General features: G+C 39.2%; 1 protein-coding gene across 1 annotated transcript; it reads left to right on the plus strand.

Annotated features, from left to right (window-relative positions):
• The first annotated feature begins 933 nt into the window (after window positions 1-933).
• Window positions 934-22,020, plus strand: LOC127583886 (protein YIPF5-like). Its single transcript, XM_052040278.1, has 5 exons — window positions 934-1,046; window positions 6,059-6,228; window positions 8,766-8,911; window positions 13,049-13,230; window positions 21,858-22,020. Exons 1-5 carry the CDS (start codon window positions 934-936, stop codon window positions 22,018-22,020), a joined length of 774 nt encoding a protein of 257 aa, XP_051896238.1.
• Window positions 22,021-26,359: the final 4,339 nt, after the last annotated feature.

Consider the following 26,359-nt stretch of genomic DNA (forward strand, 5'->3'; position numbering starts at 1 on the left):
TTTCCCTCCCTTACTACTCCCCCTACCTCCACGACCCCCAACAACAATCCATGTCCCTCCCCTCAGTAATTGGGATCCTCCCAAGATGTTTCTTGTTTCCCAGATGCATCTACCTGCTCTAGTGAGCTTCAGCCTTGGTGAAGCAAGTCTCTTCTTAAGACAATCAAGTTGTCTCTGGAAGAAAAATAGACTAAAAATAATTTGAAGGAGACCTAAAGGTAAAAACAATTGGAGAACCTACTATTTTCATTTTTTCCACCACATGAAAGCCTCAATCATCAACTCATCCCTTCTCTCTCATTGCCTGGAATCTAGGCAGGAAATCCAGGTCACCTCAAATGTTAATTGTTTCTCTCTCTACAGATGGAACCTTGCTTTGTTTTTACCCTTTATTATATTTTGTGATAAAAGTGAAATTGAACAGTATAGGCATTGTTTTAAGCAAGATCCCCTTCCTGCCCTAGACCCCCATTTTCTGGGAGTCTAGACATGGGATTAGATCTCCTCTTAATGGCTTGTTCATAAGAGTAGTGATAAGCCTTGCAGCGCAACCTGTTTTAACACCCATCAGGTATTACAAGCAGCAACCAACTCAGAATATTTATGGTGTGTATCTCACTGGGATAAATGGGGCAAGGAGGGGGGGGATGTTGATTGTTAGTCCTGTAGTTGACCATCCAATACTTTTAGTGTATAAATTTGTTCCTGTTCACATTCAGTGAAGTCATGCCGATGGAAGCTGACTTTTTAAAACTATTAGGAGAGTATCCAAAACCGTAATGAGTTTTATTAACAGTTCCTATCTCCAGCACTGAGGATGCTGCATCTGCCAAGAATTTTATTTTTTACCTGACCAAGGGAACTTGCAGTTGATTTCTGATTTTGCCATGGAAGATTAATTATATTATCATTGTTTTCCAGAACTTTTCCAGAATGTCTGCCTTTGATCAATTTAATCCAGATTTTTATCAATCAAATTATGACATTAATGACCAAGAGGACACGTCTAATGACTATGGAGGCAGCAGTAGTCATGCTTCAAGTGGGTAAGCCATTTTATACAGACTATCATATGTTCATGGTCCCTGGGTTTGGGTTGCTCCACAAATGTAAGTGAAAATAATAGTCAAAATTTGTCTTTGGTTGCAAGACTGAGCATCAGACTCAGCTAACACCTCCTGACATTCAACGGCATTACCATCACTGAATCCCCCACTATCAATATCCTGGGGGTTACCATTGGGCAGAAACTGGAGTAGCCACATACAAAATGAGGCTACAAGAGCAGGTCAGGTGCTAGGAATCCTGCAGAGAGTAACATACCTCCAAACTCTCCAAAGCCTGTCATCAATCTACAAGGCTCAAGTCAGGGGTGTGATAGAATACTCTCCTCTTGCCTGGATGAGAGCAGCTTCAATAACACTCAAGAAGCTCAACATGATATAGGATACAGCAGGCCGCTTGATAGACATCCCATCCACAACCATTCACTCACTCCACCATCAATGCACTGTCGCAGCAGTTTGTACCATCTACAGGATGCACTGCAGCAATTCACCAAGACTCCTTGGACAGTATCTTCCACACCCATGACCTCTACCAGCTAGGAGACAAGGGCAACAAAAGCATAGAAACACCATCACGTGGAAGTTGCCCTCCAAGCCACACACCATCCTGATTTGGAAATGTTTTGTCGTTCCTTCACTGTCGCTGGGTCAAAATCCTGGAACTCTCTCCCTAACAGCATTGTGGGTACACCCACACCTTAATGACTGTACCAGTTCAAGAAGGCAACTCACCACCACCTTCTCAAGGGCATCTAGGGATGGGCAATTAAATGCTGGCTCAGCATGCAAAGCCCACATCCCATGGATGAATTAAAAAAAACGTGATACTGTGGTGGTTAATGAACTAGATTTTAGAAGTACATTTTGATGTACATAGATCACTATATCATGTTTCTAGCAAATGCATCTGACAACTTTCCAACTTCTCCAGATCTGCTTTGTTAAAACCTTAAGGGAATTTTTATAATGTTTCCTAAAGAACCTCTATCAGAGCACCTTCAATCTTCTATTTTCTACTCCCTTGTGAAGACTGGAACCATAAGCAGCACTTTATATGGCCTAACCCAGGTTATATGCAAGCTTATGATAAGTTCACCATTTTCAGTTTTATCCCACCAAATATGAACCCCAGTGCCTTGATTTTTTTTTATGGCCTGGTGAACTTTGCTTACCTTGAATAGAAACCGCAATGCAGCAGAAAATTGCCATAACTGGTCTCCAATGTTACTTCAGGGATGGGTGCCAAATATACTTAAGAGATACTGCTGTATGGTAATATATATGACACAACAATTGAATAGCCTGCTGATTCTGTGCAAACACCTAATAATTTCCTGGATATTAAGCAATAAAATTAGTGTCAATGTTTGCTTCGAAACATTCAAAAATCAATCTTTGAATAATTCATTAACAATAAATTCTAGGTTAAGTTTTCAGCTTGTTTTGCCCATGAATACTTAAATCATGTTTATTTGCTCTTGTATAAAAAAATACAGTCACATCATCACAGAGGAAGTTATATTTCTCCTGCAGATCTTCTGTTAACTTTATTAATACTTTGCAACATTATTAAGATTTTGATTCCACCGACACAGTAAAAGCTAAATGCAGCTTTTGAATAGACCAGTAAGAAATGTTCACACTGTATTGATTCTGCACAGGTAAAGCAAAGTGGCTGCCCACTTCATGGGCTCAGTTGTCAATTAGACTGAACAGAGCAGAATTTTGAGCAATGGGTTAAGAAGTGGCAGAAAGCAATGCATTAGTATGGTGTGATGCAGTCTAATTCAAAAAAAAATGGCAGTAATTGTACCTGGAATGGAATTGGGATCAGTGCTGTGGGGGAGCACAAAAATAAAACAGGAAGAGTGGCTCAACACTGGTGGACACAGGAAATTAGGGATAGAATTAAATCCAAGAAGGAGACATATAAATTGATCTGAAAAGCAACAAACTTGGGAACATTTTAATAACTCAGCAAAGGTGGACAAATTCATTAATATTAAGAGGGGAAAATTGAGTATGAGAGTAAGCTTGCAGGGAACATAAAAACTGACTATAAAAGTTTCTGTACATATGTGAAGAAAAAAAGGTTAGTGAAGACAAATGTCGGCCCCAACAGTCAGAAACGGGAATTTATCATGGGTAACAAAGAAACGACAGACAAATAGAACACATACTTTGTTCCTATCTTATCAAAGGAGGACACAAGTATCCTCCCAGAAATGATAGTGAACCTAGAATCCGGTAGAGGGAGGAAATCAGTACCAATATGGAAATTGAAAGCTAATAAATTCCAAGGATCTGATAGTTTGCATTCTGGAGTACTTAAGGAAATGGCTCCAAAAATAGTACATGCATTGGTGGTTATTTTCCAACATTCTACGGACTCCGGATCAGTTTCTGTGGATTGCACAGTAGCTAATCCAACCCTATGATTTTTTTTAAAAGAAAGAAAACACGGAACTATAGACTGGTTAGTCTGATGTCAGTAATGGAGAAAATGTTAGAGTCCATTATTAAAGATATAATAGAGGGGTATGTAGAAAACGGTGACAGGATCAATCAATGTAGACATGGATTTATGAAAAGGAAATTCTGCTTGACAAATTTACTGGAATTTTCTGAGGATGTAACTAGGTAAGTCAGTGGAGGAGACCTACTAGATGTGGTGTATTTGGATTTTTAGGAAGCCTTTGATGAAGTCCCACTTAATATGAAAGCACATTAGACTGGTGACAATTTAGTGACATAGATGTTTAACTGGTTACAGACAGGAACTTTTCCAAGTAGAAGGCAGTGACCAATGGGGTACCACAGAGTTTAGTGCTTGGACCATAGACCACATATATCAAAGTCAAAATCAAGTTCATTGTCATATGCACAAGTACATGTATGTACAGGTGCAATGAAAAATTTATTTGCAGCAGCATCACAGGCACATAGCATCAGATACACAATATTTACAAGAAAAACATAAATTAAACATAAATTATACACAGTCTTTACAAGAAAGAACACAATTAGAACAAAAAAAAGAGTCCTTTGTAGTGCAAAGTTGTCAAAATAGTCATGATATTGCTAAACTGAGGTAGTGATTGGGGTTATGCAGGTTGGTTCAAAGGCCAAATGGTTGAAGGGAAGCAGCTGTCCTTGAACCTGGTGGTGTGGGACTTCAGGCTTCTGTACCTCCTGCCCAATCGTAGCTGCAAGATGGCATGGCCTGGATGGTGAGAGACGTTGCCTTCTTGAGGGATATGTCCGTGATGTATTGGGTAGAGTTCACTACTTTCTGCAGCTTCTTACCTTCCTGTGCATTCGAATTGCCATACCAGATCATGATGCAACCAGTCAGGATACTTTCAACAGTACCTCTATAAAAGTTTGTGAGAGTGTTCGGTGACAAGCGAATCTCCTCAACCTTCTAAGAAAGTAAAGAAGCTGGGGTGCCTTTCTTGCAATTGCGTCAATGTGCTGGGCCCAGGACAGGTCATCCAATATGTTAACATCCAGGAATTTAAAGCTGCTGACTCTCTCCACCGCCGATCCCCCACGTAGACTGGTGCATGTTTGCCCTCCTTCCCCTTCCTGAACCCAACAATCAGTTCTTTAGTTTTACTGATGTTGAGCAGGAGGTTGTTGTGGCAGCACCACATATTAATGATTTAGATGAGGGAATCAAATGTGAGATCTCCAAGTTTTCAGGTGACACAAATCTGCGTGTGAATGTGAGCTGTGAGGAGAATGCTGAGTGATTTGGACAGGTCGAGTAAGTGAATAAGTGCATGGCAGATGCAGTACAATGTGGAGAAATGTGAGGTTACCGACTCTGGTGGCAAAGGCAGGATGACAGGTCATGATCTGAATGGCAATAGATTAGAAAAAGGGGAGGTGCAATGAGACTTGGGAGTGCTTGTACACCTGTCGATGAAAGTAATCATGCAGTTGCAACAGGCAAGTGATATTTTGGCCTTCAGATGGAGAGGAGTTGAGTATAGGTGCAATGGTACAGGGGCATGGTGAGACCACACTTTGAGCATTGAGTGCAGTGCTGGTCTCCTTATCTTTTTAGTCAAGAGGAAATGTAGCAAAGATTCACCAGACTGATTCCTGGGATGGTAGGACTGATGTATGAACAGAGAATGGAGCAATTGGACCAGTAATCAGTGAAGTTCAGGAGAATATGAGGGGACAGAACAGACATTGCAGGAAGGATAATTTCAGTGATGGGGAAATACAGAACTAGAGGTCACAGCCAAAGATTACAGGGTCATTACACTCATGTAGACCTGAGAACAGAACAAATTTCTTCACTCAAAGAGTGTTGAACCTCTGGAATTCTTTACTACTGAAGCAGCTGAGGCCAAATCATTAGAACTTATTCAAGAAGGAATAAGATAGTCTTCTGAAGGCTAAAGAAATCAAGGGAGATGGGAAGAAAGCAGGAACTGGGTACCAATTTGGATGATCAACATGATTGTATTGAATGGCAGAGCAGGCTAGAGGGGCAGGATGGCCTTGTTCTGCTCCCATTTTCTATGTTTCAATGTTTCTAACACTATTTGACTGTGCCAGGAAGTTTGTTAACAGCCTATTAAAAATTATAGATAGCACAGTGTGAATAACAGGTCTTATTTAACAGCTGTTCAGCTGTTCCTCTCTTCATTGCACATGTGTGGTCTGCTGAGTATTTCCAGCAATTTCTAGTTTTATCTTGGGTTTTATTTAACAGGTTAAGGAGATGTTTACAAACCATCAAATGTTTCCAGTATTTTATGATGATGTTGATTGCGCCCCTGTAAAAATGTAATTCCTCATAATGCAGTCTTAGATTTTCTATCCAGTTTTTCAATGTATTGTCATACTTCACCAATAAGTTGAATTTAATTTGGTATTTCCTTTCAAAACTATTTATCTTCTAAATACATGATTACAGATATTTGAAGTTTAGTCATAATATGGACCGCTTCTCCCTTATTTTTGTCTTGCAGTGATCTTGGGACTGGTCATCCTCAGCCCAAAATATTTGTTCCTTCAGCAATGACACAGACTTCACAACTCTATGCAGGACATATCTTACAACCAACTGAGATCTACAATCCATTCAGCCCATCTTCTGCAATATATGGAGGAACTGATGACGAGCCACCACTTTTAGAGGGTAATTGTTGAAAATTTTAGCATTTGGAATTGGATGATTGCAGCCTGTACAAGTGACAGAGGGTTCCTGGTGTATTTCCCCACACAAAGTCACAGATTTCACACATGGCATAGTCTCCATCTCCACCATTATCCAAAGGAATGACAGTCAGATAAAAAGTTACCATAGGTCCATTCCACCTTTAGTAGTTGGTTGTGCAATAGCCGTGGTGAAAGTCTATAAGCAACTGTCAATCAGAATTGTTGGTGTGACTGACACCTGAAATTGTTCCTGCTTCCTATGAAGAATTTCAGAAGTTTGACGTACAGGCATCTTCATTGCCCCAAACTCAGCCCTTTGATGGTGATAATAAACTTAGTTTTCATGGTGTAAATCACTAAGGATGCTGGTCATATTATGGGAATTTTAGCGAAACATTCAAAGTCTAAATATTTTAAGTCTAGACAAGAACTTGAACTGATATCAGGCCATGAAGAAGTTGGGCAAAACATAAACCAATCTGGTTTACATCTTTACCTAATTAAGTCTGCCTAATCCTTCATCAGATTAATTTTCAATGGATGGCACAAGCAAATTAATTTACAAGGCCCACAGACATATAATTTATATTCTGCATGTGGTGTTGTACCAAATATAATTTGTGCCTTTATATTGTACCAGTTCTGTCCTTTAGGAATATAAATCATATTCATGATATATCTTCCCATTTAGTGCTGAAGAGAAGGACATTACAGCTCATACTGCTTTTCATGAATAGTATATTTGCTCCAAACAACTTTTCATGAATGATCTCTTTATCCTGCAAGAAGCATTCACATATATTTTAAATCAAATCATGGAACTGGCAGTTCTATCATTACCACGGTCCTTGTATCACGACTCTGATATCCAGCAAGAGCATAAGGAAAAGAATGCACTGAAGGGCATTAAAAATTTAAACTCACCACTTGGGATTTCCATAAAACATTTATTTGGGTGGTAGCTCCATTATGATTTAACTTCTATTATCTCTGACAGAGGGTACACTGTGCTTTGAATATACTGTATTTTAAAAAATTTTGAGACTCCGGGTCTTGCACAGTTTCACTTATGACCATAACATGCATGGTTACAAACAGAAGAATTTACACTGCCGGCTCTATTTCAATTCAGAATAAGATTAAAATGTAAAGACAAATATTATTCGGTGTAATATTTCCTCAAGGGTCCCTAACCCTGTAGACAGTTATGTTGCCATATCCTCGAAATTCGGACCAATATATGAAGTTTCAGACAACACTTTGAAAATATCTTTTCTTAGTTTTACATGAGTATTAGAGAATTAAAGCTCAGGCAGGGGCTATTAATTGAAATATGTGTCTGATCATCAAGATACTTAAAATTTTCTATTGAAGACTTTGGTATAATGAACTCATATACAATGGGAAGAGTCGCTGCTTGGTTGAGTTGTCTCATCCTGTAATAAAATCTGAACAAATAATCCAAGCTGGAAAGTCAAATATTGATGGAGGTGCTGACCTTCAGGTAGACTGTTAAACAGATGGGTCTATCTGCACATGTCAGGTGGTTGGAGTATTTCAAGCTGACCAGAGATATCTCTGTTTCTTGACCAAGATTCCTCCCAAAAGAAATCACCAAAACACAAATCAAATTAATGAGTCATTTATCTAATTACAGTTTGTGCAACATGGCTAGAATTTGCTAATTGGAGAAACATGCTGCACTTCCCAAATCATTCAATGTTTGGGCCAATAAATATTATTTTCATTAAATATGATTAGCAATTATGTTACAATTTTATCTATTTTGCCGAGAACACAAATTAAAAAATGTAATAAGACACGCTTGAAATAAAACAAAATATAGCACTTTTTCCATATGTAAATTAAACAATTATCTTGATGTAAAAATGAAAAGTTTTGGAAATGCACAATAGTTCCATGAAGATCTATGGATCAAAGAGGTAGGTTAACATATATACCCTCCTTCAGCACATTCATAACTTGATGATGAAGTGCAGAGAGATCTAAGTGTCCTTGTGCACGAGACACAAAAAGTTAGCATGCAAGTCCAGCAACCAGTTAGGAAAGAAAGTGGCATTTGGCCTTTATTGCAAGGGGGCTGGAGTTTAGAAAGAGAAGTATTGCTATAATTGTACATTGTGTTGGCCATACTGGGAATACTATGTACAGTTCTGGTTCCCTTATTTAGGAAAGGATGCACTAACATTCGAGGTAGTCCACAAGAGATTTACTCAGCTAATTCCTGGATTGAGAGGTTTGTCCTATCAAGAACACAAAAGAAAACTAAATCTGTATTTTTGTATTTAGAACAATGAGGAGTGATCTTCGTGACTACACGATCCTAAGGCGGGAGAGGTGGGGGGAGGGGGTGGGACAGGCAGCATGACAAGGTAGATGTTCAGATGTTGAACAAGGGGACAGAGTTACAAGATAAGGGGAAGGTCAGTTAGAAAGTAGAGAAGCAGAGAGTTAATCTATTTTATGTATCCTAAATCACACTGGTTTTCTTCACAGAGATTGGGATTAATTTTGATCACATCTGGCAAAAAACGTTGACAGTTTTGAATCCGATGAAACCAGCAGATGGCAGTATTATGAATGAGACTGATCTGGCAGGACCAATAGTCTTCTGTTTGGCATTTGGAGCCACGTTATTGCTGGTGCGTGAAAATGACAGTATAAAGGACATCACAAAAAATATTTAATTTACCGCTGGCATTTGCTTCTTCTTTCAAGTTTTTTTCTTATATATTTTGTATTTCATTTACTACACCGTGAAAATCAGCAGAATCATTTTCCTTTATTTTCACAGGAATGTCACTGTATGCCTGAGGTGACTTCTCAGAAAAGATAATTGACTAGATGTTCATGTTATTCATAATGACAAGCTAAATTCTTTTTTAATTGTGTAAAACAAGTTTTGGGCTGATTTGCTTTGCATTCTTTTTAAAAGAGAGAAAGGCACAAAGAAAGGTATTTGCATTTCAATAAAATGTCAGTTAGTGTTCTATTATAAAAGAATCAGTGCACTATTATAAAAGAAAGCTTCCACTTTATTACATTTGTATATCACATTTAGAGGAAACCACGTCTTTAAAATTTGTTTTACTGATAATTGTGTTCAAAATGAGGGATGCAAACTCTTTTCCACACTAATGCAGTGCATTATGTGAGGCCAGGCTTAGGAATGGTTAGATAGAGAGTAAAAGGGACCTTTACCACAAGCAGCAGGCAGATGTAACGTTGACTGTGCATATCAGGAAGTTGGGAGTGTCCTGTTCAGTAATAATTGATGGATGGAAAAATGTCAGCAAAGCACTGGCAATTTCCTGAAATGCAAAGCTCATGGGTAAGGCTTCACACCAGTAACAAGCATGCATTAAACTAACCATGATATTATTTTGGTGTTCGTACCAAAAGATTGTGTTTTTGACTTTCCAATAGTCTTGAGTGCATTGAAATAATTACTTTGACTGTGTATGTCTATGTATTATACTTAATACATATAATTTATGTCTTATTATATTTAAAAAATGAAATTAGAAAAGAGGATAGGAGCGAGGGTACATATCATACATGAGCCCTGCAGCCATACTGTCTTGGATTTTAAGAGCTCCTCAGAATCAGAATCAAGTTTATTATCATTGACATATGTCGTGAAATTTGTTGTTTTGAGGCAGCAGTACAGTGCAAGATGTAAAAATTATATAAGTTACAAAAATAAACAAGTAGTGCAAAAGAGGAATAATGAGGTAGTGTTCATGGGTTCATGGCCATTCAGAAATCCGACGACGGAGGGGAAGAAGCTGTTCCTGAAATGTTGAGTGTGCGTCTTCAGGCTCCTGTACCTCCTCCCCGATGGTAGTAATGAGAAGAGGGCATGTCCCGGATGGTGAGGGTCCTTAATGATGGATGCCACCTTCTTGATAGATGAAGGACCCCTCTTGAAGATGTCCTTAATGGTGGGGAGGGTTGTGCCCCTGATGGAGCTGGCAGAGTCTATGACCCTCTGCAGCCTCTTTCGATCCTGCGCATTGAAGCCTCCATACCAGGCGGCGATGCAACCAGTCAGAACGTCTCCACTGTACATCTGTAGAAATTTGCAAGCGCCTTTGGTGACATACCAAATCTCCTTAAATTCCTCAAACTGAAGTAGAACCGCTGGCATGCCTTCTTCATGATTACATCAATGTGTTGGACCCAGGATAGATCCTCCAAAGAGATCAGGAGGACAATCATGACATATATAATCATAAAGAATAAAAAATATATTCTAGGCCCCACGGTGTCTTAGTAAGTGGACATATTACAAAAAAAATCAAAAAGGGGAAAGAAAAAGATTTATTGTATAAAAAAAAGAACCCTCAAATCGAAAAAAATTATAAATAATAAATTGAAACAAACTAAAAACAATTTCAAAAGAAAAAAAACTGGACTGATATTTCTCGATGAACAAAGAGCATTATTATGTCGTCAACTCCGCTCTTCTAAGTTCAAAGATTATTAAAAAGGGATCTATATCATATGAAAATATTGAATGAATGGTCTCCAAACTTCCTCAAATTTAAGCAAAGAATCAACAGTGCCACTCCTAATTTTTTCTAAGTTTAAACATGATATAGTTTGAGAAAACCATTGAAAAGTAGTGGGAGGTATTGGATCCTTCCATTTAAACAAAATGGATCGCGTGGCCATTAATGTAACAAAGCAGCAGCAGATAAGTGGCCAGATTCCATCATTGGTAGCCTCCGAGATGTTGATGCCCAGGAACTTGAAGCTATTCACCCTTTCCACTGCTGACCCCTCAATGAGGACTGGTGTGTGTCCTCCCGACCTCCCTTCCTTGAACTCCACAATCAATTCCTTGGTCTTGCTGACATTGAGTGCAAGGTTGTTGTTGCGACACCACTCAACCAGCTGATCTATCTCACTCCTGTACACCTCGTCATTGCCATCTGAGATTCTGCCAACAACAGAGGTGTCATCGGTGAATTTATAGCTGGCATTTGAGCTGTGCCTAGCCACACAGTCATGAGTGTAGAGAGAGTAGAGCAGTGGGCTAGCGCCCATCCTTGAGGTGCGCCTGTGTTGATTGTCAGCAAGTAGGAGATCTTACTACCGATCCGCACTGACTGTGAGTCTCCCAGTAAGGAAGTCTGTGATCCCCTGCAAGCAAACTCATAACAGCAGAGTCTGTGAGACTGCACAGTGGTGCAGCTAGTAGAGCTGCTACTTTACAGCTCCACTGACCTGGGTTTGATCCTGACATCAGGTGCTGTTTGGGTGAAGTTTGCACATTCTTCCTGTGACAGTGTGGGTTTTCTCTAGTTTCTTCCCATATCCTAAAGATGTGTGGGTTGGTGGGTTAATTGGCCATTATAAATTGCTCCTAGTGTATTTGTGAGAGTAGAATCCAAAGGAAGTTGATGAGAATGTAGGGAGAATAAAATGGGATTAGAGTAGGATTGGTGTGAATGGGTGCTTGATGGTTAGCCTGGACTCAGTGGGCTTGAAGGGCCTGCTTCGACGCTTTTTCACTCTAAGACAAGTGTAGGTGATTCACAGTTTACAGAAATTTCTTGACTGTATACATGGATTTCCAGAAGGCCTTTGGTAAAATATCATGTATAGACTCCCAATGAGAACCTGTGGAGTCAAGGACCAAGTATCAGAATGGAGAGCACACCAGCTATCAAATGGGAAACCAGGAATGGGGTTGGAACTGGTAACTCACAGATGGCATAAACTCGATGGGCTGAATGGCCTCCCATGGTACAATGAAATATGGTGTGTGATCAGTTTTGGGAGCACCATTGGTCACCATTTATATAAACAATTTGAATTCAAAAACCCTAAGCATAATTTTAAAACTTACAGGCAGCACCAAACTGTGAGTGTAGTCAATGTAGAGGAGGGCTGCGACAAAGTGTAAGACTTGATAGATATCCTTAAGGTTATAGAACAGTTTGATGTACATAGAGAAGCTATATCCACTTGCACCAGAACTAGTGCCTACAAATGTGATAGTCATCAATGTGAACATGGTTCTCTATAATTTATTTTTTATTGTTCCAGTCAGTATTTACTGTCCACTGTTTTTCCACTGGAATTGTTGTGATCAGGAATGCATTATCTTGAAGCAAAATCATCAGGATTTTTTAAAAAGGAAATTGCACATAAAGTTGAAAAGAAAATCAATTTCAGGGCAATGAGGAAATAGCAGGGGAGTGGGATTAATTGAACAGCTCTTACACAACAGGCACATTGAGTTGAAAGGCATCCTTCTGTGTTCTATGCTTCTGTAGCATATTAGGCATTCCTAACTTTCTTCCTTAGGCAAAAAGCAGATGAAAGGAAAAGAAAACTGGAAACAGTACAAAAGTGATCAAATTCTCAGCATCCATTTTTTTGCTTAGAGATAAGTGTTTAAATTACTCCAGTTATTAATCCAAGGAGTCTCTTCAATCATTAATTATTTGGGGACCGGTCAAGGAGTACCTAGGTTAGTCTTCCCATGTGTAGCAGGTTTATATTCTTATAGAAGCTCTTCTGTGATTGTTCTATTCATTTGCTTAGTTTTTTGAACAAATAAAAGAGAGTTTCATACTATCAATCCAGCCTGGATACAGAAGAGTAATTTTCTAAATCCCTGAACTGTGCAATCCCTTTGTACAATTTTTAAAATATTTCCTATTAGTCACAATTCAATTCAAGTTTAACATCTTCTAAGTCAACAGGCTCACTAAAATAGATCTCGGGTTAGCTTGATGAATAATTTATCTCTACTTTCTTTACAGGCTGGTAAAGTACAATTTGGTTACGTTTATGGAATCAGTGTCTTTGGGTGTCTGGCAATTCACGCACTGCTGAATTTGATGAGTGTTACAGGGGTTTCATATGGCTGTGTGGCCAGCGTCCTGGGATACTGTCTCCTTCCAATGATCATTCTTGCTGGCGTTGCTGTTCTCTTTTCACTCCAGTAAGTATGCCAATTAGTAATCGCGGATATATATCTGAGGCTGATTAAGACAAAGCTGTTATAAACCTCTGTCAAACTAGTTCCTGAGATCAAAATCCAAAGTAGTGAAATTTTCCTGCAGTGGCACTAGGTGGTGCTTTTAACTGTTCTGTCGATCTTGTAAGCTGCCAGAAGATATAATTTATCCTGATCCATTATAAAAAAACTTTTATTTTATAGGGCAGTAATAAATCTCCTTTCAGCCTCGTCTTCTCAAATGGAGACCATCTCAATATATTAATTCTCTCTTTGCAACTATAATTTCCCATCTTGGACATTATCCCTGTGAATCTACATCATTCACTGGGGGAAAGGAAAAGGAACATATTAGACAATTCTAGCTATGGAATCAGGTTGAATTCCAGTTTCCAGTGATTGAACTACAGCAACTAAAGAACCCTGTCCTAGAATATGATGACAAACTATATATAAAGTTCTCAAAGCTTCCTGGAAGTTCAATTAGTCCATGATTTTGCAAGGCCTAGCAGGCTTTGTTAGCCTTTTCCTATAAAGCTTATTGTAACAGGATGGCTTTAAAATAATTCACAATCTTGTAAACTGAAGGAAAGGTAGAAAATGCTCGAAATGTAGCTGAAACATATGGAAAGTAAAACGGTATTAACCTTCTATGTTTCCCTTTTGATCTACAAAAGGGAAATCTGCAAACATCAGAACACATTTATCATGTTAGGAGTCTTTGGGCCTTGGTCAAAATTAAGGGATATCTGCTTGGGAGGGCATTGATTGAAAAAGTTTCTTTGTTAGACATGAGTATTATAAGTTGCAGAACCAAGGTGGTTGTTTAGAGTTTAATTAATTTGGTCATGATCTAATTGAATGATGTAATAGGCGTGAGGACTTGAATGATCTGTTCCCATTGCTATTACAAAACTCTGTTCTTTTCATATCAAAATAAACATAACAGTCTTTTGAAGGTAGCAGCTTGGGAGCCCATTACTCATTATCTTGCAATATGTTTCCCTTAAAAATTAATGCTTCTTCAGGTACTTAAAACTATTAAAAATTTGTGACACCATTGCTGGTTTGCATTAGAGTAAAATCAGTTTTCTTCTATACATTGGGGCACAGAATAAAGAAGCCAAATATCTCTCCTTCCACATACGTAATATAGCTTGTGTAGCCCATGCAGTTGAAAATGGAAAACTTAACCTGGTCTGCTGTAGAGTTAGCCCGTGTTGTACTTTAGGTACTGGATCTGAAAATACTTAACTGCTTCTACCAGTGTAATGTGTTACATACCATACTTGGTTGTTAAAAGAACTGCTGAATACATTCCATGGTATTTTATTCATATTTTTGAAATATTTATCATCAAGATAGCAGCGAAAGAAACAGGGTGTTCTGCCAAAATCTCGATCAGATTTCCTTTGTACTGACAAATTAAACTAATCTCATGCATATATTATAACTACAGTCATTAGGTGAATATTTATTTCTCTAAATATATCCTAATAAAATGCAAGATAGATCAATCAATCAGTGAACCAATGTAAAATGATGAGAAAAAAAGAGAAAAAAATTAATGAGATTTGTTGCTGCACATTTGAAAGTGATATTAGCATTGTTTCCTGTAGGTGTTAAAGATGAATGAAGTAATCTACTTTTAAACTATCTTGCAGTCTTTGGTTCATTATAATGTTGATTATGTAGCTCACTGTACTCAGATAACAGTGATAAAATGTAGACGAGCAACAGTCTTTTGCTGCAAATGAAGCCAAAAGGAACTTGCACTTAAATTGTCTCTTCTTCTGTCTGCATTATGTGCTGTAGAAATGAGAACAGTAGAGTTTTCTTTGCTTAATACCCGTACATTTAGTGACTTGTCAAATTGATGCATTAAAGTAATGTACAGCATAAAAGGAGACCATTTGACCTACGATGTGTATGCTGGCTTTTTGCTAGAGCAAAGCCAAACTTACAGCCCTGTTCTCTCCCCATAGCCTTGTATTTTCCACAGTTTATTGTATTTCTCCAGTTTTCCCTTAGAAGATAAAATGGTGTCTGCCTCAACATTCCCTGTGGTAAAGTTTTCCATGTTCCAGTAACCACTTAGCTGGAGAGACATTTCTCACAATCTTTCTTATCATTCTCCCAGAACCAATCTTAAATTGATGACTCCTCATTTCTGTGTCACTGCCAGAAGATAGTATTTATCCTGATCCATTCTAAAAACAACTTTAATTTTATAGGGCAGTAATAAATCTCCTTTCAGACTTGTCTTCTCAAATGGAGACCGTCTCAATAAAGTAATCCTCTCTTTGTAGCTATAATTTCCCATCCTGGACATCATCCCTGTGAATCTACATCATTTACTAGGGAAAAAAAAAGGAGCATTTTAGACGATTCTAGCTAAAGGAATCAGGTTGAATTCCAGTTCCCAGTGACTGAAGACAGCAACTAAAGAATCCATACTAGAATATGATGATGAACTATACATAAAATTCTCAAAACTTCCTGGAAGTTCAATTATTCCGAGACTTTGCAAGACCTAGCAGGGTTTGTCAGCTTTTTCCTACAAATCTTATTTTAACAGGCTGGCTTTAAAATAATTCACAATTTAAACCACTTCCCAATATCATTATATGGTCAATATCAGGGATATCATTTGCAGAAGGAAGAGAACGTCTATCCTATGGGAATGCATTGGGAATGTTACAGCCTAACACTCATATGTTCCAAATCTTTCTAAACTGGTGAAAAACTCCAAGCCATAAGGACAAATAGTTAAAATGTTTTTTAAATTTATATCAGAGAATAATTTTGGCAACAATATTTGGGAAGGAGGTTCCAGAGTGTCTGTCAGTCTGTTAGAGAAGCTGCCAGCCTGTCTATGTGTAGTAGTTGCACAAAACACATTGGTTTGGAAAAATGAGAAGTGATCTCATTCACACATACAAGAATTTGAGAAGGAATTGACAGGGTGGATGCTAAGGCTGTTTCCTCAGGCTGGAAAACCAAGAGAAAGGATGCACAGTCCCAGGATAAAGATTTGACTCTTTGAGGTAATGTCATTATTTATTTTGAGGAAGTAAGGAATACTGATGAGGTTAAAATATTTGATGTAGTATACATAGATTTCAGCAGGTTACTTGACAATGGCAGCTTGACCAAGGAAATATAAGCCCAAGGGAAAGTGGCAAGTTGGATCAGTGGCAGAGTTGCAGGTAATGGTCAACATGACTTTAGCTGATTGATCACTGGGCCCCTAGCTTTGCATGTCACCTGTAAGTGATTTGGACTTGAACATTAAGAGTTTGTCAATGATACCAATTCAGGCAGTGTGGTTGATATTGAGAAAAAAAGTTCTGGACTGGTTAAACGGGCAAATGGAATTCAATCTGTAGAAGTATGAGGTTATACATTTTAGAACATAGAACACTATAGCACAGTACAGGCCCTTCGGCCCACAATGTTGTGCCGACATTTTATCCTGCTCTAAGATCTATCCAGCCCTTCCCTCCCACCTACCCTCTATTTTTCTATCATTCATGTGTTTATCTAAGAGTCTCTTAAATGTCCCTAATGTATCTGCCCCTACAACCTCTGCAGACAGTGCATTCCATGCACCCACCACTCTCTGTGTAAAAAGACTTACCCCTGACATCCCCCTTATACCTTCCTCCAATCACCTTAAAATTATGTCCCCTCGTGTTAGCCATTGTCACACTGGGAAAAAGTCTCTGACTGTCCACTCGATCTATGCCTCTTATCATCTTGTACACCTCTATCAAGTCACCTCTCATCCTCCTTCTCTCCAAAGAGAAAAGCCCTAGTTCACTCAACCTATCCTTATAAGACATGCTTTCCAATCCAGGCAACATCCTGGTAAATCTCCTCTGCACCCTCTCTAAAGCTTCCACATCCTTCCTATAATGAGGCAACCAGAACTGTCATGTTTTAGATGTTTTGGGGAAGGCAAACAACAAAGGGAATACAACTGAAAGTGCTTGAAATGTGGAGTAACTGAGGCATCTTGGACTATATACCCAGCCCTGAAGATGGCAGGATAAGGAGATAAGTTAAGAAGGTACACCGGTTACTCGTCTCCATTGGCTGAGGCATAGAATACAAGAGCAGGGAGTCATGTTAAAACGGTTAAAAACATAGTTAGGTCATAGCCACAGTACTGTGTACTGTTCTGTCACTGTGATACATGTGATAGCACCAGAGAAGGTGCAGAGGAGATTTACAAGAATCTTTCCAGGATGGGATAATTATTGTTATAAGGAAATAATGTGTAGGCTGGCATTATTTTCTTTAGAATAAAGGTCACTGAGGGAAGATTTGGTCAAGTTGTCACAAAATTACAAGAGGGGGTTGGCAGAATAAATGGAAAGAACCTAATTTCCTTAGTGAGCAGTCCATAACTATGTGGCATAAACTTGAGTTAATTGGTATAAGGGTAACAGGAGAGTTGGTTTAAAAACATCATTTCATTCAGTGAGTAGCGGGAGGTCTGGATCTCACTGTGTAAAAGGATGATGAAACCAGAAACTGCCACCACATTGTAAAAGTACCTGGATGGACCCTTGAAGAACCATAACCCGCAGGACCAAGGACCAAGAGCTGAGAAGTGGAATTAACAAAGTCCATCCATAGCCAGCACAGACATGATGAACTGAATGGCCTCCTTCTACACTATAAACTTCTGTGATTCCATGAGGGGAATTTTTTTTTAAGTTGGAGAGTTGTAACTTTTTGGAATTCTCGACCTCAGGGGGCTGAGAGTACTTACTTGTTGAGTATTTTCAGGATTGAGAATGGCAAGTTTTTGGACACCCAAGGGAATTGGAGGATATGGAAGTGGACCTGAGGCACAAGATCAGCCATTATCTTATTGAGTGACAGAGTACCTTGAAGAGCTGTATGTTGTTCTACTTACATACTTACAATAACTCAGTAGATCAAAATATATTCTAATTAATCTTCATCAATACTTGAAAAATGTTTTCCATTAGCCGAAATATCAAGGATTCTCCTTGGGAATTTTAATGGATCTCAGTCAATACATGTTGCTGCCATCTGAAGTGTAGGCTCAACATGATTAAACAAATGAATCTTAGAAAGCTTTCCAATTTATCCCCTGATTTGGCCAACTTGTGGCACAGGACTATCAATCAAGATCAGTTTCAAGGCTTAAGATGGGCCTTGAAGATTTGTTATACTTCTAGAAGAAAGAAAAAAGAGTAGGAATAGTATTACCGGGACACCTCAATGAGATTACTGGTATCCTGGTTTGTTGGTCTTCAAACAACAGGTGCTAATAAGAAGTTGCAGTTGCACCTTTCAAACACCTGGTGTAATAGCTACTGCCAAGAAGTATTGGCAGTTGCATACACCCTGAAGCTTTATATCAAATATTTCCATCACTTGAATAAAACTTGCCTCTTCCAATACTTGTTAGCAAATGCTATCCCACATTTAAAGAAATATTACACAGGCAATTTCCACTCCTCAGTGGACACAAGTCATCCTTGATCCTAAGGGACTGCCAAAGAAGAGGAGAAAAGTCAAAACAAATATCTTGGTCCAAAGCAAATATTTGCATTTAGGTGAAACCTGTAACTTCACCTCACAGAAATCCAGGAGAAAATAAACAGTTTACAAGAAAAAGATATGACTATTCTTGTTCTTGCTTTTCATCCCATCAGCCTGATTATTCAGTGGATTGTGCTCTATAATTTCTGATATCTCTAATGTGATACCATGTCCAGACATGTCTTCCTTTCCCCACCCCTTTCAGCATTCTGAAGGGATCATTCCATCCTGGATACTCAGTTCATTCTTCCATGTCTGCCAATACCCACTGCTCTTCCAATGGCACCTTCCTATGCAACTGCATGAGATGCAATACCTGTCTTGTTAGCTCCTCCCTTTTTTTCACTGTCCAGGGACCTAAACAATATTTACAGTTGAAGCAGTGATATACTTATACTCCTTCCAATCTAGTGTACTGCATTCAGTGCTCACAATATGATCTCCTTAACATTAGAGAAACCCAACAAAGACTGAGTAACCACTTAGAAGAGCAATTCCATTCAATCTTTAGTTAAAAGTTGTTGGTTGGTTGGTAGCATGGAGTTGATCAAGTACTTGCAGTGCAGAAAATGTCCTCACTTTATTTAGGTAATGAAGATCTCCAAATTCAGACGTATATTGCAGTTAGATTATGGCCTATTGTTTGAGAGTGCTGCCTGGAGACACCACTACCCAAAGCTCCATGTGTTCAGTCTCATGCGTGCTGGTTTAATGCTAGTAAAGAACCAAAGGGATATCTAACACTGTTCATGCATTTGTTGTCTGATTGCACAAAGTTTAGCTCTGAAGCCAACTTTCTGTGAGATCTTGTGGATACTTCAGATTAACCCTGATTCAATAACATTCGTACAGCTGAGAAACTTTTCACTCACAAGGAAACTTGAAAATTGATCACAGAACATATTTCTGCTCCTCTTCAGGCCCAGTGTACAGCTACATAGAACATAGTACACTACAGCAAAGTACAGGCCCTTTGGCCCACAATGTTGTGCCTACATTTTATCCTGCTCTAAGATCTATCTAACCCTTCCCTCCCACATAGCCCCCTATTTTTCTATCATTCATGCGTCTATTCTCAGAATCTCTTAAATGTCTCTTGGTGGTTTTTGCCTGATGGAGAGCAGGGACTGTCTCTGCCCTCAGATTTCATGTTGAAGTTGCAGACTGATGGTATCATTGAACCTGATCTGCATGGTTAAACTAGAGCTCCATCTTCTTCCTGTATAAGAGTGGATTAACATGGGGACACAACAGAAAGGAAGCAGAAGGTCATAAACGTTATTTCAACTCCCCTTTGCCCAGTTTTCACCAACTGGGGGCATTTAAAATCAGGACCCATATTATATAATACAGGATGTGGAAAATTCAGTGTGTATTTCTTTACCCACCTTGGCCTATTTATTATTTTTTACCCTCTTTAAATCTACTTGCATTACCCCTCAAATTATATCACTGAAAACAGATACCAAGGTTGTCACAACATCTTTGTTTGTGCAGCCTTATTGTGTAGTGTTCACCACATTACAACAAGGTAAAGCTCTTTGAGACATCCTGAAATCATGGAAGGTGTTATATAAATGCTAATTATTTATTTTTACTTTAAAGTTGCTCTGGACAATTATATATGTAGACATGCAGAATTCTGAACACGTACTAGTGACAAATCATTATTTACTTAATAAACCATTAGAACAGAATAATACAAGAAGCCTGGCTTTAGAATTCAATTCTACCTTTGTTTGACAAGCAGCAGCAGAAAAGATAAATAAAAACAAATGAACATAATTTAAGGCATGTCACCATCATTTTCTGGCATTAAAGCACATCAGTCTTTATTCCAAAAAAAGGTCTAATTCCAAAAATTTGACTAAGAAATTAGATTTGTGGTTAGATTGATTCTGTTTCATTATCTGCATTTTCACAGTCACCCTACACAACAGCACTATGCAAACGTAACATATTCACCGTCACCTTTTTTGGTTAATGGATTTTCATCTGTAGATATTTTCTTGGTCCCTGTTCTATTATCAATGGGACAGATAATTGTTAATCATTACTTGAGGCAATTTTCTATGTAAGATCAGTGACCCGTACAAGAAGAAATTGGATGACAGCAATATGTTTTACTAATATGCCATATGACGCAGGTAATCCTGAAAACCGCTATATTTTGGAATGACAGGTTAATGCAGTGGATCAGCATGCTTTCTTTTAAGCTCAAGGCTCTTCACTGAAAAAAAACAAATGACTCCTCTCATTGCTGAACACAAAGGTCCCAAGTGAAATAGGTGGGTGTAGTTTTTGAAAAATGTGGGCCCAGAGCTGAAGAATACTACAGTTTGCACAAATCAGCACAAGGCTGGCTCCCCCTTGACATTTCTATCATCCATTTAACAAAATGATTTTATGCAGATATTTATTGGTGACGTCACATACCAGTAATCCTTCATGTTGGTTTGCACTCTGGTACAATGTTCAGAATGAAAATTGGCAATGTGCTCTTTTTGAGAAATTAATAACAGGGAAATGATGACTTTTTCTAAAGAGTCGCACAATTGTTATTTGAGGTTTACAATAAATAAGATATTAGTGATTTGAACAACTCATTGGCCTCTGAGGTAATCTTGCTGCATTAATGCTAATATCAGATCATTCTGTCCATAATTTTGATGGAGGTGTTAGGACATTTAACATGAGGAATTTGCTGCCTCTGTACATTGTGTTAGATGTTCGCATAATAACATCTCTCCAGTTTTAAGATGAAACTCCTTAAGTTTTATTGACAAAACACTCTCCTATTTTGAGTCAACTTATTTTGATTTGTGCACAATTGACCAAAGACTAAAAACAAAACACCATATTTGTCATCCCTCCCATCTAAATGAGACACTAGTTCGCTTGCCTCTTTCAGATGAACTGTAGATAAACTTCAAAGAAACAATGCAAATTTCAGGGGATTTGTTAGATATTTTACATTGCATTGCTAAAAATATTTTCCAGGATAATGTACTCTATCTTGTCAATCCTAGGGGAGTGCATGGAGTTCTGCTTGCTTGGATTGTCATTGGATGGTGCAGTCTGTCTGCCTCAAAGATGTTCACTTCTACTTTGGCAATGGAGGGACAACAGCTTCTTGTCGCTTATCCTTGTGCCTTACTATATGGGATCTTTACACTTCTGACAATTTTCTAAGTGTTTGCTTTTAACATAAAATGGGCATCTTAAATGTATTTTAATTAGACTTTACATTTTTCTTTATGTAATTTTGGGATTCAGTAAACAATAAAAGAATGGCCGCATTTAAGTGTGATGTATGCTGTTTATTTTTGTACTAACTGCATGAACTGACATCCATCACCAAAGACTTCCATATCACAGTACAAGAAAATCTGCAGTGGTCGACTTTTTGTTTGCCTGATATGGAATGTACATTTTCTTTTAATAACATCTCTCTTCACTGACCTAAGCCCCGGCAATTTAGGCATATCTTGACAAATCTTTCTCCTGGAATGAATATTGTGGCCTACTGCATTTTAATCAGTTAAAATTACCAGCAAATGGCACTGGGAAGCTTCTTGCTACTTGTTCATCCAACACACCCTTTTCCTCATGCAAGGTTATTTGGAACCAACTTGAAGAATCTCAGATCCTGGTAATGAACTAACCACTATCAATGAGCCAGTTTGTCTAGTTAGTAACCCAAATACTGTAGATTTCCTTTAGTCAGCATTCAGATTGTTGAGCATGTTTCAGAGGATTCATTCAACTCTGATCTCAGCAAGCTTACACTTAAACTATATATTGATGAAAAAAAACAAGATGCTGGAGGAACCCAGCAGGCCAGGCAGAAAAACAGATGGCCAACGTTTCAGGTCAGGACCCTTCTTCAGGACATATAGCTCGTTTCTTAAGCTATATATTGACACATTCTGCTAAAGCTAATTAATTGGTTTAATAAGATGGGGCAGGAGACAAAAGAGACTGCAGATGCTGGAACCTGGAGCAAATAATAACTTGCTGTAGGAACTCTGGTATTGGTATTGGTTTATTATTGTCACTTGTACTGAGGTACAGTGAAAAACTTGTCTTACCAAACTGATCATACAGGTCAATTCATTACACAGTGCAGTTACATTGAGTTAGTACAGATTGCATTGATGTAGTGCAGGTAAAAACAATAATAGTACAGAGTAAAATGTCACAGCTACAGAGAAAGTGCAGTGCAATAAGATGCAACGTTACAACAAGGTAGATCATGAGGTCATAGTCCATCTCATCCTATAAGGGAACTGTTCAATAGTCTTATCACAGTGGGGTAGAAGCTGTCCTTAAGTCTGGTGGTACGTGCTCTCAGGCTCCTGTATCTTCTACCTGATGGAAGAGGAGAGAAGAGAGAATGACCCAGGTGGGTGGGGCCTTTGATTATGCTGGCTGCTTTACCAAGACAGCAAGAGGTAAAGACAGAGTCTAAGGAGGGGAGGTTGGTGTCCGTGATGCGCTGGGCTGTGTCCACAACTCTCTGCAGCTTCTTGCGGTCCTGGGCAGAGCAGTTGCCATACGAAGCTGTGATGCATCCAGATAGGATGCTTTCTATGGTGCATCGATAAAAGTTGGTGAGAGTCAAAGGGGACAAACTGAATTTCTTTAGCCTCCTGAGGAAGTAGAGGCAGATGGGTCAGGAAGCATCTGTAGAGTGAAACGGACAGCCAACATTTCGGGTCGAGACCCTTCATCTGGACTCATTTCCTTCTGCACATGCTGCCTGACCCATTAAATTCCTCCAGCAGTTTGTTTTTTGCTCCATGATGGGGCAGGATTCGCTGTACCAAAGCTTCAGCGAATGGTGTCTGCCATTCATTAGACTTGTCTCTGCACCCTTCAGCTCCTAACATTGTTGACTATTAAGTTGCTGGAAGGGTGAACTGAAGGAAACAGAACATCTGGGCCTTCAGTAACCAGGGCAACCAACACAATGGCCCAGGATTTGGGGTCAGTGGTAAACTGTTTCACCCGTTACTGACCATCGTGAAAGGACTAACCTACCTGGTACCAGTCCTCCACCGGGAACTTGCAGCTTGGACCTACATGGATCCCTCATGGCAATTCCCTACCCTTCAACAGGGCCTCTGCAAAGCAGTGGGAATATCTGGGGGTTGTGGGAGAATAAGGTTCTATCCACAATAAAACGATCATAACTTTAACAGCCAGCTAAGTCATGATTCCTAGCTTGAGACTTAGCCAGGAGTCATGACTGTCACATACAAGAACATTGCATGCAAGAACCTTTCTGACACTCAGAAACATTGCTTAACTATCAAAACCGAGTCTTTAAAAAAATTGAAGAATAAACAAGAAAATAAATAACACTTATCATTTTTAAAATACAAAACTTTCAAAACATGAATCCAGGATAATCTACTGCAATAGCTAATTTTTGGTGTCATAAAGTTTGGTGGTCTGTAATATATATCTGCCTAGAACTTTGGATCCATTGGTGTCAATATTTTACAGACAAATCGTGCATAAAGCACCTTAACCCAGGTGAGATTGCACCCACAACCATTTCCAGGTGAAATTACACCCATCTGCAATTTGACCCAGCCTTCTCAGGTGTATTTACAAAGAAGTTTCTTATCTACCTCGATTTCAGTGACAACAGATGCCATCCCAAGCTCTGGGATTTGCCAGCATTGATGGCTTCCCATGAGCAAAGGCTGTTTTCATGTGTCCAGAGGACCTCCTATTAATAACTCAGGCTTTCTCATCAACAGCCTTCTATGTTCAGATGGTTGCTGATTATCAGAACGTTTGCCTGATGATCGAGCTCATGTTTTTGGGAAGTGTACATGCAATGATCATGCTCTGAGAATCTGAACCGCTGGATATTTTCCATTGCTAGCACTGCCCAGAGGTATGGATCCTGCTGAACAAGAGCTCTCCTCTACTTCCCTGGCTCCTGACACCGGATTTGCAGCCCTGCCTCAAGTGCTGAGCATAGCCACAAGAGCCACATCAGGATGAGAATCAATGTGGGGAACACCAATGGTCTTCCGAAAATAATGTTCTGGTTCCTGCATCAGTTCAGGGGCACCCAGCTCTACACACCCAGCAGGTGTCAAGACTTCAGGGTTGTGAACCATACACTGCACAACCCAGCAATCCAAGACAAGAGCCAGTGCTGGAGTAAGGGCAGCACACAGACGCCATACCTGAGGAACGTGAGGTAGAAAGCTGAAGAGCAGCAGGAACAAAAGAAGCACAGGGATGGGAAAGGCCACTGGGGTAGTTCCAGCTGAACTCCAGCAGCCTCATCTCCCAGCAGAACAGAGGAGGGAGGCATTGACTGAATGGATATAAAGAAACTCTCCCACACAGAGACATGTAACATAAGGATGCTTGTTAAATCATAGTCACCAGTGCAGAAAAAGTGTTTCCACAATGCAGTCTTAGCACCAAATCACTCACCAGTGATGAGTTGAGAGACCCCAGATGTTATGCACTGACCTCACACATTCCCTTTTGTAGAACCACTGGCACTGACCAGTGAATCCCTGGTTAGTGAAATTGCTCACTTCAAATGTTTTCAGTCCACTGATAAGTACCGTGTGAGCACATGAAATTTATTTCTGCACTGCTCCATTAAGTGGAGATTCTCAGACCAGGAAGAGGCTGCAATCATCTCCTGCCAGGCTCTTACTATGATGATCATTGCTGGTCTCCTGGCCCCCAACACACAGAAGCTCTCTCCTGGCAATTATTTCACTGATCAGAATTTTAGGTTTCTTTCACTAAAAGTAGAGGTCCACTCGTTCTCACACATAGCCTCTCTTGCCTTCATGTTGCTGGTGTCTGGCAGCCATGGCGAGTGTGCTTTTGAGGACATGCTCATGTCGGAGATGTGTACAGCAAATTGTGGGAAGCTGTGTTCATTTGAGCCTTGTTACACAGGTCCCATTTTAGCACATGGTTCTAGGTACAAAGCACCACAGACCTGTACCTAACATATTTTGATATTTCACAAGTTTTTTGAGGTATTTGATTGGTCACTGATGTCAAAGCTACACTTGTTTAGCTCACGGACAAAAGGGAAATCCAATTTCTAGGCATCATGGTCTTAAAAGGGGACTAGCACACTTCCTTAGTGCATGAATAAAATGAGTCCCAAGCAAAACGTGGAGTCTAAAGACAAAATATATCAAAGGGAAGCTTACACCAGAATGGTAAAACTCAGACTCTGACAATTAGAAACTCACATTTATTTGTAATTTACTCCTTCTCTGAGGTTGCTAGACTATTTCCTTTTACCATACACAATATGGATACAAATTCTACACCAAGAATTGCATTGAATATCATGTGGAACACAGTGGGAACATAATGGAAACCTCAATGATCTAGCCAACAAAAGAAAACTTTTAAACATGCATTATTAGATCCTGGGGATTTTATATTGTCTGCTGTAAAGTTACCTCAGACCACGGAGGCATTCTATTCCAGTGTTAAATGTGTTCTTCCAATGGCAGCCACAGTC

Source organism: Pristis pectinata, chromosome 2, assembly GCF_009764475.1.
Source record: "Pristis pectinata isolate sPriPec2 chromosome 2, sPriPec2.1.pri, whole genome shotgun sequence".
Lineage (NCBI taxonomy): Eukaryota > Metazoa > Chordata > Chondrichthyes > Rhinopristiformes > Pristidae > Pristis > Pristis pectinata.